At 50.9% G+C, this 15,085-nt stretch overlaps 1 protein-coding gene across 6 annotated transcripts in view; it reads right to left on the reverse strand.

Annotated features, from left to right (window-relative positions):
* POLE (DNA polymerase epsilon, catalytic subunit) overlaps window positions 1-15,085 on the reverse strand; it is a 65,777-nt gene that overhangs the window by 43,406 nt on the left and 7,286 nt on the right. For all 6 annotated transcript variants that reach the window (XR_012420887.1, XR_012420886.1, XM_045366244.3 and 3 more), the window contains exons 3-20: window positions 14,736-14,816; window positions 14,297-14,341; window positions 14,073-14,165; window positions 13,616-13,770; window positions 11,699-11,840; window positions 11,484-11,564; window positions 10,356-10,463; window positions 9,904-10,014; window positions 9,549-9,634; window positions 9,213-9,332; window positions 7,431-7,563; window positions 7,092-7,205; window positions 6,559-6,771; window positions 6,142-6,249; window positions 2,503-2,631; window positions 2,327-2,429; window positions 2,042-2,188; window positions 1,176-1,321 (exon numbers count right to left, since the gene is read on the reverse strand). Coding sequence is in view for 4 of the 6 variants with exons in the window: in XM_045366244.3 (XP_045222179.2) it covers window positions 1,176-1,321; window positions 2,042-2,188; window positions 2,327-2,429; window positions 2,503-2,631; window positions 6,142-6,249; window positions 6,559-6,771; window positions 7,092-7,205; window positions 7,431-7,563; window positions 9,213-9,332; window positions 9,549-9,634; window positions 9,904-10,014; window positions 10,356-10,463; window positions 11,484-11,564; window positions 11,699-11,840; window positions 13,616-13,770; window positions 14,073-14,165; window positions 14,297-14,341; window positions 14,736-14,816 (2,115 nt within the window). In the remaining 2 variants the exon portion in view is untranslated. The remainder of the gene's footprint in view (window positions 1-1,175; window positions 1,322-2,041; window positions 2,189-2,326; window positions 2,430-2,502; window positions 2,632-6,141; window positions 6,250-6,558; window positions 6,772-7,091; window positions 7,206-7,430; window positions 7,564-9,212; window positions 9,333-9,548; window positions 9,635-9,903; window positions 10,015-10,355; window positions 10,464-11,483; window positions 11,565-11,698; window positions 11,841-13,615; window positions 13,771-14,072; window positions 14,166-14,296; window positions 14,342-14,735; window positions 14,817-15,085) is intronic.

Consider the following 15,085-nt stretch of genomic DNA (forward strand, 5'->3'; position numbering starts at 1 on the left):
TGCAGTGGCTCATGCCTGTAATCCCAGCCCTGTGGGAGGCTGGAGTGGATAGATGACCTGAGTTCAGGACCTTGAGACCAGGTTGGGCAACATGGTAAACCCCCGTCTCTACCAAAAATACAAAAATCAGGCGTGGTCCCAGGTACTGGAGAGGCTGAGGTGGGAGGATCACTTGAGCCTGGGAGGTGGAGGCTGCAGTGAGCCAAGGTCACACCACTGTACTCCAACCTGGGTGACAGAGTGAGATCCCGTCTCCAAAAAAGAAAGCATCATGCTAAGTGAAAAAGTCAGTCATAAATACACAAATTCTGCACTATTCACTTACATGACATCCCTAGAGTCGTGGAATTCAGACAGAAAGTGGAATGGGGGTCGCTAGGGGCCAGGGGAGGAGGTGGGGAGCTACGGTTTAATGGAGACAAGAGTTTTCATTTGAGAAGGCGAAGAGTTTTGGAGGTAGATGGTGGTGATAGTTGTACAACAGTATGAATATGTTTCATGCCCCTGAACTGAGCACTTAAAAACACTAAATATCATATTATGTCTGCCTTACCATTATAAAAAAGAACGTGTGACAATGAGTTCAGCAGGGCAGTGCAGGACACCAGGGGGCTGCACAGAGGTGCCGTACTGAGTCTACAGTGAAGGTCTCTCAGAAAAAAAATGGCTCAATCTGATTAGATATAAAATAATGACCCATTGATATCAAAACAGAGGTGTTGCTATGCATTTTCCATGTTCCTACTGCATGAAATACGTCAGTTAAACACGAAGGGCTGGATAGTGAATACCACAGATGAGAAGACCTTAGAGTTTCTCGGAACTCCTCACCTTCCATGACAGCGGGAAAGAGACAAGCAATAGGTGAAGGCAGTTGGGTTCGTAAAACTTGATGTACTCAAACAGCCAGCCAGCTGTAGCTTGCTGACCCCTGCTCTAAATAATCACTTCAGAAATCATCCTTTAGGGTCTTTCTGAGGCCTCGGACCAGGATGGATGATGGTCTACATCCTTCGTGGCCATCAACTCTTCCAAGTCAAAAACAACTGCATGTTATCATCCGAGCGCTGGTGTCTGCTTGGAGGATCCCAGGCAAGGAGCCAAGAGTGCCCATTTCATGAGCCAACCGAAACTGCCCTTACAGAGGCCAAAGCTTGCAGCACCTCAGAACTCACCTTGTGGAGCCCTTTGAACTCATAGCGCCTGTCCCGGAAGGCACGCACGGTATCCACGTAGAAGGAGTTTTCCCGCTGGCAGATGGTGGTGAGGCGCTCTTCCACCTTGGTGATGTGGATCTTCTTGTAGGCTTTCCGGCAGTAATCTAAGCATGATGGAGAGGGGCGAAGCAGGTGGGTGAGATCTCCCAGAGCAGAGGGAGCCAAGGCACAGGGGTGCTGAGGAACACGGCTTCTACGTCACCACAAAGAAGCAACAGCTCAGATACACTGCTAGTTTCTCATATTGAAAAAGGAGGCCGGGCACGGTGGCTCACACCTGTAATCTCAGCACTTTAGGAGGCTGAGGCAGGCGGATCACTTGATCCCAGGAGTTTTGAGACCAGCCTGGGCAACATGGCGAGACCCCATCTCTACAAAAAATACAAAAAATTAGCCAGGCATGGTGGCGCACACCTGTAGTCCCAGCTACTTAGGAGGCTGAGATGGGAGGATTGCCGGCACCTGGGAGATCGAGGCTGCCGTGAGCCAAGATCACACCACTGCACTCCAGCCTGGGTGACAGAGTGAGACCTTGTTTTTTTTTTAAAAAAAAAAAAAGGAAGAAAGAAATAGGACAGCCCAGGGGTAGGAACAGGCCAAATACCCCAAGACCACAGAACAGCAGTGTCTAACACCTGCAGAAGGCGAAGCAAATAAAGGATCCTGCAGCGAGAGCACAGCTTACAGTGACCCAGAGCAGCTTCCGGTCTGCTCTGACAACACCTCTGCGGTCCCAGCTGGGATGGACCCACGCAGCCCAGCAAGAACAGAGAGTGGGAGCAGGAGCCACACCTTTACAGCCGCGACCATGCCAAGGCACTCACCCGCCAGCCTCCTCTTCTCGTATTTCGCCTGCTCCTCGCGGGACAGTTCATGAAAGGCCCGAGCCGGCCCCTCTGGGAACAAGGCGGGGAACTTCTCTGACTCCAGCTGGTGCTGGATCCGATGGTATTCGCTGCGACTGGCTGGCACTGGGAAGGAGGCAATGGGAGCAAGTTCAAAAGGAGGCACAGATGCACCAGCTTCCCACTGAGTGTGTATGGGGAAAGGTGGCCAACACTCACCCACCCGTTTCCCACTGAGTGCCCACCCAGGCGGCCAACACTCACTGAACTCGCCCCTCCACTGCCAGGCCATCTTCCGCTGGCAGTTCGCTCCAGGCTTATTGAAGTCACAGGCAGCACAGGTGGCTTCGTCCACCATGGCAGAGGGCTGCGAGGGGTGAGAAAGCACTTAGGGCTGGGCAGAGAGAGCTCCGACTCTGAGGCAGGAAGTAAAGTCTCACCTGCAGGCGGTTGGTCAGGATGATGTTGGGGTACATGGCCCCCACGTCCAGGTGGTAGATGAGCGGACACTCGATGCGACTGGGCACGTCCTTTAGGGAGGCGAGCTTGCTCTTAATCTCATCACACACCTGCAGAGAAAGCAAAACTCAGTGGAGGCTGGTGACCAAGCCTGCCTCGTGTGCTATAGTTCACCAACTCCTTTTAGACATTCAGGAGAGGAAAAAGCTGAAAAATATCTAAATAGAGCAAAAACTAGCCAGAAGAAAAAAGTTAAGAAGGGTTGCCATCATTTCTATGAAATACATTAAATTTGGTAGAGTCTTATTAGAAAATTACTTGAACACCAAACTCTCCTTAGTATTAAAAAAAAAAAAAAAAACCTTTAGGCCAGGTGCAGTGGTTCACGCTTGTAATCCCAGCACTTTGAGAGACTGAGGCCGGAGGATCACTTGAGCCCAGGAGTTCGAGACCAGCCTAAGCAACACAGTGGGGCCCCCGTCCCTACAAAAAATAAATAATTAGCTGTGTGTGGCGGTGGCACCTGTAGTCCCAGCTACTCGGAAGGCTGGGGTGGAAGAATCACTTGAGCCCCTGAGGTCAAGGCTGTAGTGAGCCCAGATTGCACCACTGCACTCCAGCCTGGGCAACAGAGCCAGATCCTGTCTCAAACAAAAAGAAAAAGAAAAATCCTTAAAACCATCCAAAGTAGTAAAACTAGAAAACAAACCTAAAATTTTAAGAAAAAAGTGATTACAAGGAATAATATATATCCCATAGAACAGGAAATACCACAACATCACCTATTGTTTCTACTTGAATTATAGGTAAACGAATCAGCTGGGGAAGAGCCTCCACTGCACCCTTCCCTGCCCAGTAATGGCGTGTACTGAAAAGCTGTCCAGTCCAAACAGGGGAGGATGGGCTGGGACAAATGAATGGCCAAGTTTCCACGGTGGAACCACCACCTGGACACGCCCCATGTGGCTGTGAGCCCCTGCTGACATCCCCCCAGCCACCCTCCACCCCACAGGTGACCCCTCAGGGACACAAAGGCGACCCTGGGCTTTCCTTTTATTTTTTTTTTGAGACAGACTCTTGGTCTGTCACCCAGGCTGGAGTGCAGTGGTGCGATCTCGGCTCACTGCAAGCTCCACCTCCCAGGTTCGCGCCATTCTCCCGCCTCAGCCTCCCATGTATCTGGGACTACAGGCGTGTGCCACCGCACCCAGCTAATTTTTTGTATTTTTAGTAGAGACAGGGTTTCACCGTGTTAGCCAGGATGGTCTCGATCTCCTGACCTCGTGATCCACCCGTCTGGGCCTCCCAAAGTGCTGGGATTACAGGCGTGAGCCACCGCACCCGGCGGGCTTTCCTTTCAAGGGCACTTTTAGGGACTTAGGAATCGCTAACAAGACAGAATGTCATCTACAGAGCTCCCTTCTGCACTCACCAGGGAGCCTGGCGTCCTTACACCTACCACACCTCCAGCTTCACCCTACCTGCCCGTCTCACTGTTTCCTAAAGACTTAAGTATCTGCTCCTAGGTTGGGCATGGTGGCTCATGCCTGTAATCCCAGCACTTTGGGAGGCCGAGGCGGGAGGATCACCTGAGGTTGGGAGTTTGAGACCAGCCTGGCCAACATGGAGAAACCCCATCTCTACTAAAAATACAAAAAAAAAATTACCCAGGCCTGGTGGTGGGCGCCTGTAATCCCAGCTACTCAAGAGGCTGAGGCAGGAGAATCGCTTGAACCCAGGAGGCGGAAGTTGAGGTAAGCCGAGATCGCACCATTGCACTCCAGCCTGGGCAACGAGAGCAAAACTCCATCTCAGATTCTAAGATGTCTCGCCTCCACGCCTGGGTATTTTTTTTTTTGTAGTTTTAGTAGAGATGGAGTTTCTCCATGTTGGCCAGGCTGGTCTCGAACTCCTGACCTCAGGTGATCTGCTCACCTCGGCCTCCCAAAATGCTGGGAATACAGGCTGCCCAGGTGGGAGTGCAGTGGCACCATCTCGGCTCACTTGAAGCTCTGCCTCCCAGGTTCAGGCCATTCTCCTGCCTCAGCCTCCCAAGTAGCTGGGACTACAGGTGCCCGCCACCACGCCTGGCTAATTTTTTTTGTATGTTTTTAGTAGAGACAGGGTTTCACCGTGTTAGCCAGGATGGTCTCCATCTCCTGACCTTGTGATCCACCTGCCTCAGCCTCCGAAAGTGCTGGGATTACAGGCATGAGCCACCGTGCCTGGCCACGGCCGACATTCTTTAACTCCTATTTGTTATTCAGACAAGGTTCTCTTCCTGATCAGTTCATGAGAGTTCCCTGCAGTATAATAATAGCTGTGGCTGACAAAAGCCAAACAGTGCTTCACAGTTTGGAAAGAGTGTACACATTCTTGTTTAAATTTTGGCTAGTGAATGTATTACAAGATGCTTCTTGGGGGCAGGCGCAGTGGCTCACACCTGTAATTCCAGCACTTTGGGAGGCTGAGGTGGGCAGATCACTTACAGTCAGGAGTTTGAAACCAGCCTGGCCAACATGGTGAAACCTCATCTCTACTAAAAATACAAAAATTGGCCAGGCATGGTGGCGGGCACCTGTGATCCCAGCTACTCAGGAGGCTGAGGCAGGAGAATCGCTTGAACCCAGGAAGCAAAGGTTGCCGTGAGCTGAGATCGTGCCATTGCACTCCAGTGTGGACGACAAAGCAAGACTTCGGGGGAAAAAAAAAAAAAAAAGCTTCTTGGCATCAATGTGAAAACTGTTAAAAACTCTAAACCAGCAGCCTCACTGAACATGATGTAGTGCTGCACAGTGCCTGATATGAAGACCTCAGATAGGCCGGGTGCAGTGGCTCACACCTGTAAACCAGGCACTTTGAGAGGCCAAGGCGGCCAGATCACGAGGTCAGGAGTTCAAGATCAGACTGGACAACATGATGAAACCCCGTCTCTAATAAAAATACAAAAATTAGCCAGGCATGGTGGCGGGTGCCTGTAATCTCAGCTACTGGGGAGCCTGAGGTAGGAGAATCGCTGGAACCCGGGCGGCAGAGGTTCCAGTGAGCCAAGATCATGCCGTTGCACTCCAGCCCAGGCCAACAACAGTGAGACTCCATCTCAAAAATGAAAAAAAAAAAAAAAAAAAAAAAAAAGACCTGAGACGTGCCACGTCCTGAGGAACGAGGATCAGAAAAGAACTGGTGTCTCCCTCTCCGTGCTTTCTAACCATTTTGTGAACAGATTTATAGTCACTAATCCGGTCATTTGTAGGAATTTACTGTCATTTTTAAGTCTCACCAATAAAAAATAAAATTTAAAACCTCCAATGGCTCCCCAATGCCTATAAAATAAAGTCCTAATGCCTTAAAACGGGACACGGGACACATCCCACCAGGATCCACCTTCCATGTCACTGCATTTCAGGAGCGGCTCACACCCCACATCTCATGAAGCTCTCCGACCTTGGCAGACAGCATCACACATCACAACCATGACTGCCCTGTCCCACCAGAGACCCTGTGTCATCCGTCCACAGCATCACACGCAGCAGGTGCACAATAAACGTGCTGCTGAAAGACGCGGTCTGTGAAGAAGGCACCAAACACGGACTAGCTCTTCCTGCCTCCCGGACGGTTACCTCTTCAAAGTTGGTGACTTGCTCCACAGGAACCTTCTCCTCTTCCTCAATGGCGTGGCGCAAGGTCTTCTCCACCCGCTGCAGCAGGAAGTCAAAGGCAGCAGGATTCTGGCACCAACGACAGTGAGACGACAGGGGTCAGAGGGGAAACACATCCACACTAGCCCGCCTCAGGTTTGATGCCATGGCTGCATGTGGCCGGATGTGCCCGAGAAAGCTCCAGAGGGACTCACATGTGCACTCTACAGTGCACTGCCCTAAAGAAATCCCAGCGGGGAGCTGGGCCAGAGAAGCCACACCTGGTGCGGGGCCATGGGACAGGATTGGGAGAAGGGGCTTTATTTCAGCCCCTGCAGCTTCTGGGTCCTACCACAGCACAAGAGTGGGAAGAAACTGAATCCCAGGGAAGAAGCACACCATTCTAAACCGGCAAGGGATATCGCTGCGGAAGACCCCAGACTCGAGGGCCTCCACGTGGCCCCCAACGTAGGTCTCGGAGTCCAGCACGTGTCCGTCGTCTGTCAGCTTATTGAACTCCTGCTCCTGCTTGTTGGGGAAGATGATGTTGGCGTGGAAGGCCTGCACCATCAGCAAGGCCTCACACAGCGTGCCAGAGCCCTTCCGCAGCACCTGCAAGAGAAACCAAGGCTTCCAGCCAAAAGTGACACCAAAGGCCCTGACTTGCAGGCAAAGTCCAGGAACCTAAACTGAACTTCAGTGTGAAAGGAGAGAAAAACCTCATAGTAATGGCTGCAAATTCTCCTGTGGTTCCTTCCTCACATCGGAGCCAGAGAATTCCCAAAGGACATCCCTAACATCACACACCAGAATTCTACTGCCACCTTTGGTGCCAGCACTCCTGGGACGTCCACCTCAATTCAGCTTCAGTGCATTTGGAATGGGGCAAGGGCTGAGGAGGCCAGGGTGCTGAGAGGACAGAAGATACTCACCTCATCGGGCTCCATGGGAATGATGGTGCACAGAGCGAAGATAAATGGGTGGACGTACTTCATGTATAGGTAGTAAGTGGCGACAGCATCTGACACGGAATACGTGGCCAGTGTCTGAGGAGAGAACGCCAGAGAGCAGGGCCATCAAAGTCAAAAGCCCAGGGTCAAGTGTGAAGCACAGAAAGCAAAGCCTGGCCTGACCAGCCTGCCACACACGCAGTAAGGAGACGGGCACAGGACAAAACATGTGTGTCCTGGAGACACAGGCTGCTGGGTGGAGCGGGCTGGCATACATGCGTGCACACGGCAGCAGAGGGAGGCAGGATGTGGCTTACGTGCCTGGGGCTGCTCCGTGGCCATCCGACACATGTCTTCTGGGTCCAGCTCCACGGGATCATAGCCTAGCTTGGCCTTAGCGGCCGCCTTGAGATTGTGGCTGCCCACGGGAAGGTAGCTGTCCCTCTTCACCCACCTGGAAGGAGAATGAAAACGGAAGCCAGGATGATTCTAACATGCAGCCCGGGAACCCCCGAGAATCGGCAAAACTGGGCACCACATAGACAGATGCAAGGTCCTAACAGGCACCCAGGAACCAAAGCCCCAAACGGTGTAGGCCCCTCATGAAAACTCTTCATTTGGATCTAGTTAATCTCACAGACCTATCCACAACCCAAGGAAGCACCAGGACCGGTCCTTCTGGCCCTTGCCTTCCTCCCACCCTCGGCTGAGCCTGTGGCCTCTCTGGAGGGCGCCCTGCCTCCTTGGGCCTCTCCCCCAGACCTCAGGTATGCACCGCTGGGGCCTAGTTCTATCAACCACACTGAGCTTCTCTCCTCACACTGTCCCTTCAGCACGGAAACACTCAAGCCCACCCTCCTTTAATAGAAAACAAGATGGGATGCCAAGTAGAATAAAAATTAAATAAAAATTAAGAAAACAAGGCCCCCACACTCTACCCGGAACCTGTCGCCACCTCCTCTCTACAGATGCCTTCCTGAGGCAGCTGTCCAGGGGCCATGTCCGGTCTCCGCCCCCCGCGACCTCCACCCTGTGGCCTTCTTCTCACTTTACCTCTTGCCTTCAGTTCAACCACTACCCCAGCTTTCACCAAGACCCACCTGCATCCCAGTGAGTCCCAATCCAGTGCGAGCTCAAACCAAGCCTCATGGTGGTCATCAGGGCCCCCATACGGGTGGGGCTTCCAGGCTGGCATATCGGTAGCGGGGTCACCTCCTACCTCAAGTCCCTTCTCTACCCATTCCCTGTCGCCATGGATGGCACAAAAACCCCAGGTGTCACCCCCTCCCTGAGAACCAGCATCCCTGGGCCTCCCCCTGCCCCTGCCCCACATGATAGACCCTGAATCCTCACGCCCCTCACTCCCTGCCTTGGATCAGGACTGTCACATGCTAAACCAGCCCCAGCCTCCTGGCCTCCCTCTCCAAGCCAACTGCTGAACGTCAGAGCTAAACAAACACATTCAGGCTTCAAGCGCTCCAATGGCACTGTGCAGAGTACAGAGGTCACGGGGGCCCTCCTTTCCTTTCCTTCCCTCCTTTCCCTTCCTTCCCTCCTTTCCCTTTCTTCCCTACCTTCCCTTCCTTCCTTCCCTTCCTCCCCTTCCTTCCCTTCCAGCCTTCTTCTCTTGGCATTTCCACATCCACCTGTCCTCCCAACCAGACATGTCAGAGCCCCCGAACGCCGTGATTCTCAGCAGCTTTGAGCTGCCTCCCACCCCAGCTCATCTGGAATCTGCGCTTGTCCTGTGAGGCTCGTCCTGTGAGGCAGCTGGGCTGCCACATCCCAATCTGGCCTGGGCAGTGCAGCTCCATGAGGTCCTAGCTCTGGGACCTGTGTGTTGAGTGTGTCTTCCCGGTGGCTACCCCACCCCAGAGGCTGATGCTCAATGTGCCTGATCACTGACGAACTGTCAGCCAACAGTCAAAGACAGCACATCCTGGGCCCCGGCAGGGTTGTAGCTGCCATCCTCTTGGGTGACCTGAAACACCTCTCAGAGGCCACCCTCCTCCCATGAGATGTGGTGACAGTACAGTCTGCAAGAGGCCTTCAGATCTCGCTCGCAGACAGCAGTGATGAGCCGTGCTGCTGTGCAGCCCCTACCTGAGGCAGTCCATGTGGATGCACTGGGGCGCCTTGTACTCCCCCTGGCTGTCCTTCTGGAAGCCTATCTCCTGCTGCATGCTCAGACCGTGGACTGCTGCCCGGGCCTCCACAAATGGCCTGGGTTCGAAAGAGGACAGACAAGCAAGTGGGAAGATCAGGCTCTAATTCCCCTTTCTCCATTCCTCCCTCAGATCCAGGGAGGAACCGAGACACGGGAGGTGCAGAGTGAACCCAGAAGCCACCTCCTCAGTCAACATGGGAAGCGCCCCGCACCATGCAATGCCCTCCCTCTCAAACGCTGCCCAGTTACTCACAGAGAAGACACAGACTCACCAGTCAAAAAAGTCCCCGTTGTAGGTGACCATGATGGTGGGTTTGGTCTCCTGGACGTGTTCAAACCACCTTTGGATCAGATGAGCCTAAACCCAAGTCACAGCAGTCAGAGGTCTGCTCTTTCTCTTCTTCAAGCTATTTCCAAATTCCTCCCCCAAAGTTCAGAAGCAGCAGCCTCATGCTGGCCCTTATTCCTGACCCCAGCCCCAGTTTCTGGCAGAAAAGAGGGTCATACCCTAAGAACGAAGCTGATGGAGCTGCAATTCTGATCCGACGGAATGCCGAGGCCTTGGAAAGATCCGCATGCCCCTTCTTCCCACAATACCAGGCAGTTTCACAAGTGATACCTCCTTACCTCATCGGGTTCATTGAAGACACAAAACGGCCCTTCATATTCTGGCTTGGGGGTGAACTCAAAATCTTCAATATCTTCTGAAACAATCTCCCTGTTGGTGATGAGGTAGCCCTAGTGAAGTTCATTAGCAATTAGCACAAGTCAGAGGCTGCAAAGCCAAGACCTGGTGTCCCCACCCTGCCCACACACTCTGCCTAGAGATTCTCACTACAAAGAAGTCCACAGCAACGTGAAAGTGCCCTAAGCTTCCTGAGAAGAGATCCTCCATGTCTGGATTCCCACTGGAAAGGAGAGGGTACAGTTGGAAGTCGGAACGGCCTGGCTGCTCCCATTCCTGGACTAACTTATTATTCACTCAACACATCCTAACTGTGGGGCAGACGCTGCTGTAGTATGGGGACCAGACAAGGTCCCCATCCCAGGAGCTTTCTTCCCAGAAGCCGCCTGCTCACCTGGCCGTCGATCATGTAGGAAATCATCATAATCTGGTCTGTCTCAGCATCAGGAAACTTGAGGGGCAGTTTGGTCGTCTCAATGTCAAACGCCAAAACCACAGGGTCCTGTGGGGACAAAATAAGCATAAAGCCAAGCTCTAAACTCCCCATCAGGCCTCCCTGAACACCGGCCCCCGGCCTGCTCTACCTCCCTCTGGTTGTTAAGAGTGAAAAGGCTCCAGAGCTGGGAGAGGGACCCTAAGACTGACCAACCTACGTCAAGAGCATCACGACTCTCTATGGTGTGGAAACTTACACACCTAAGAGAGCAGCTGATCACAGGACAAGCCTAAAATCACAGAACTTTAGTAGAAAAACTCTTTAGAAGGCCGGGCGCGGTGGCTCACGCCTGTAATCCCAGCACTTTGGGAGGCCGAGGCGGGCGGATCACAAGGTCAGGAGATCGAGACCACGGTGAAACCCCGTCTCTACTAAAAATACAAAAAATTAGCCGGGCGCGGTGGCGGGCGCCTGTAGTCCCAGCTACTCAGGAGGCTGAGGCAGGAGAATGGTGTGAACCCAGGAGGCGGAGCTTGCAGTGAGCCGAGATCGCGCCACTGCACTCCAGCCTGGGCGACAGAGTGAGACTCCGTCTCAAAAAACAAAAGAAAAAAAACAAAAAAAAAGAAAAACTCTTTAGAAGACATCACCTCATTCTGATGGTTATGACAACCCTGAAAGGTAAATGTGGCACAGAGATGATATCTTCGTTTCGGAAAAGAGAAAACTGAATACAGACTTTCCCAACACCACAAAGTCATATTTGAACCAAGGCCTTCTAGTTACAAATCCATTTTTCACCATGTCTCTTCACTATCAACTACCCAATGGAAGTCCTAGCTTTCCCTCAAATGTCCAAATCCTGCCTAGCTCAAATACTGATGTCATGCAGTGATATACAACAAAAAAGGACATGATACTGTCAGAAACTGATGAAAAACTAACTCCATATTTCCTTTAATAAAGTATTTGGGGGGAAAGCAGGAAACATATCTTTGAGTCAAATTTACTCTTCAGCACTAAAGAATATTCTCTCCAGAAAACCAGAAATTTTACGATGAAGGTAATACAAGCAACAAAACTTACAGGTCGTTCAACAAGGTCATCTCGGCGGGTGATTTCCACAGGAAAAGCGTTTCCACGGTATCTGACATTGTACCAATGAGCCTGCAAAACACACAGTGTGTTAACTGGAGTTCTACATCCGGGAAAGTCTACTCCTGTGTGGATTCACCCATAATGATCATCTCCTGGCTGTTAGGAAATTCATGTGAGCAGCAACCCAACCCTGCCCTACTCACCACATGGATCTTCAGGTCAATGGAGAGGCGGATGTGGTAGGGAACATCGTACTCGCGCATGTCCACAATGTTGTCCAGCTGATCAGCTATCTTCTTAGAGGTTTCCTCTTCATCAGTAATGACACCACCCCTCTGCAGAACACTAGGAATTAACAAGAGAGCAACTAACTCAGCTGCCAGGGTCTGGAGGAGGTGGGACCAGAGTTCCAAATCAGTAGCAAGAGATGAGACCAGAGTCCAAACTGAGGAAACACAAAAGGTAAACTGAGGTGGTTTCAATGACCAGGGCAGTCCTTCCTTTAAGAATGGCTTGGATTGGGCCGGGCATGGCAGCTCACGCCTATAATCCCAGCACTTTGGGAGGCCAAGGAGGGCGGATCACCAGAGGTCAGGAGTTTGAGACCAGCGTGGTCAACACGGTGAAACCCCGTCTCTACTAAAAATACAAAAATTAGCCAGGCGTGGTGGTGCACGCCTGTAATCCCAGATACTTCGGAGGCTGAGGTAGGAGAATCACTTGAACCTGGGAGGTGAAGGTTGCAGTGAGCCGAGATTGCGCCATTGCACTCCAGCCTGGGCAACAGAGCTAGACTCCGTCTCAAAAAAATAAAGAATTGCTTGGATGATAACCCTACAGACAGGAAAAAAATTCAGGGTAAGATGTATGCATTTTATGTGATGTGAGTTACACCCCAACTAAAAAAAAAAAAAAAGAGGGCCAAGCATGGTGGCTTATGCCCCTAATCCCAGCACTCTGGGAGGCAGCAGGTACACTTAGGCCCAGGAGTTCAAGACAGGCCTGGGCAACATAGGGAGACTCATCTCTACAAAAAAAAAAATAATAATAATAATTAGCCAGTCATGGGGTACACACCTGTGATCCCAGTTACTCAGGAGGCTGAGGTGAAAGGATTGCTTGAGCCCAGGAGTTTGAGGCCATGGTGAGCTATGACTGCACCACTGCACTCCAGCCTAGGCAACAGAGCAAGACCCTGTCTGAAAATAAATAAGCAAATAGAAGAAAAAAGAAAGAAAACATTAAGTGCTGCCAGTGAGGAGAGCACCTAGGCATGATCCCACCATGGTCCTGATACTCAGGAGACTGCCTCATGCAGGCTGAAGAGCAGGCCTGGGCTTCACATAGCCTATGCATGGGTCTCCACCGTGTCTAAAGATGTGGCCCACCCTTGCGGTCACTATTGGCCCATAAGCTCAAATAATGAATGGGCTATTCAGGGGGAAAAAGACGAGTCTCAGATACGGCTCAAACCTCTGAGGACTCAGTCTCTGATTACACCTTCCAATATTTCAAAAAGTAACTTATGGCATTGCCAGGGAAGGCGGACTCAGGGTAGGGACTGTAGAAATGTTCAGCATCCCAAACTGATCTTCTTTTGTCAGAGGATAAGGTAGGTTCTTCCGAAGTCATCCAAACTTCATTACTCAAGATTTTCTCTTCCTAATCTGTTACTTTGCATCCTATTATTGTTGAGGCTCAAACACTTGATGAACAGTGTTTGGTGTTCTAGACTTCAGTTTCCGTGGACGATACCCAAGGTTCTCTGGAGAAGATGTGCTGTGTAAATCTCAGCACTTAATGAAATTCACAGACGGATTGTGTTAGGGCAGCAGGATGAGGGATCTTCTCCCTCTAAGGTGACTTTACTATTACAACCACTCAACTTTAGAGCCATAAGCCCACCCCTCCACAGGAAAAGAGCTAACACGTAAAATGTAACCTGGGAAGCCACTGTTTTATTTAACACGGAACATACAAAAATCTCTACCTAATTGCTCAAGTTTTCCGTATCAAATAGAGCCAGCCATTAAGGTAACTTTATTGCTACGTGTTCCTGTCTCCTGTCCTTCTTGTCGTTCTGAACCAGCTGATGCTTTGCTCACAAGAGCAGAGTTTACCTGGAAAGCAGAGCTGTGTACGCGTCGCTGGCATGATCCTGCTCCCTGTTCTTCTTCACGGCAGGGGAGATCTCCTTCCTGACTTTGACAAGATCCTCCACGGTGTGGAAGGACAGCTTGATGTAATTTCGCTTCAAACCCACCAAGTGATTTGGCTATAACGCAAAGAGATCACGTTCATTGGTTAAAGAGAAACAGGACTTTATGGGTGAGAGGGTAAACACTCAAAGGTAAACACATAAGTCAAAGAGTTGGCGACTTCAAGGCACCTTGTCCAACTCTGCATGTGGCACCAACTAACACCACTAGAGCTCTTTGAAAGGAATTTTATAGAGGGTCACCACACTGCCCCATCACCCAATAGATGACCTGAATTTCTACCTCTTCCAATCTCACCTGCTATGGACAATGTAGATCCTGGCCTCATTTACCCCTGGAAAGTCTGGGTGATACTTACCAAGTCCAGATCCTCTTTGGGGACAGTCTCCACTTTTGCAATTTTGCCCTGAAACTTCTTGGAGAGAAAAGATGAAACTTCTCGCTCACAACCCTAATCAGGATCAGAAAGAAAAGGCTTTCCGTTGGTAAAATACATTTCCTTCCTTGCCTATTTCCCAGTTGCAAAGCCCACCACAGAATGACACACTGGTCGTCTGACCTGAATCTATAAAACACACTTACCTTTCTGGTTGCAATGTAGAAATACGGTTTATAAGGCAAGGCCACCTGTAAGAGTCGCCAACCCATCCAGGGGCGACGAGAAAGAAAAAAGGGAGAGAAAAGTGAAAACAGACTGCTTGCTCCTACATCCCATGAACAGCCTAGGGCCAGGGCAGCCTTGACCTTGGTAGCTCTTAAAGCATAACAGGAAGTCAGAATGTGCACTTATCACAGGGGCAAGAACCTGAAAGACAATACTGCTCACCAGTCTTCCTGAACTGGCTTCTCTCAGGACATCTTACATGATGACTGATGTGGCCTCCAGGGCCAGAGTTCTGGTGGGCTATGGGCTGCTCTCCCACGCCCTCCCTGACAGTCACAGAGCTAGATGAACACCCCTCATTTTGGATCCGGCTGCTCACTGCAAGTGGGTTTTAGCTTCTCAGGGTCAGGGGCTTACCTTAAATCTGCTTCCGTCATCTTGAATAAAGTAGTAATCCACTGCACTGACTAAGCGCTTATCTTCATCTAAAATCTCGGTCTACAAGAGAATCAGTCAACATAGGCACAAGATCATCCTCTACACAGTTAAAGAAACTTTCCTCCTACCTTTTGGGAAACAGTCCCTCTCATCTAGGTCTTTACTCCACCCCTACGTTTACACTACCAGCCTTATTTACAAGAACCATATTGTAACAGACTCCAAACGGGGATTTCTCTCCATTTCTCCCTCATAATCCTTGAAAGCTTTATTCTGATGGCTAAAAGGGATGCCCATCACCTCTGGCTTCTCACAGTGGCTTCTGTGTG

The sequence above is a fragment of the Macaca fascicularis genome, chromosome 11 (genome assembly GCF_037993035.2).
Source record: "Macaca fascicularis isolate 582-1 chromosome 11, T2T-MFA8v1.1".
NCBI classification, from domain to species: Eukaryota; Metazoa; Chordata; class Mammalia; order Primates; family Cercopithecidae; genus Macaca; species Macaca fascicularis.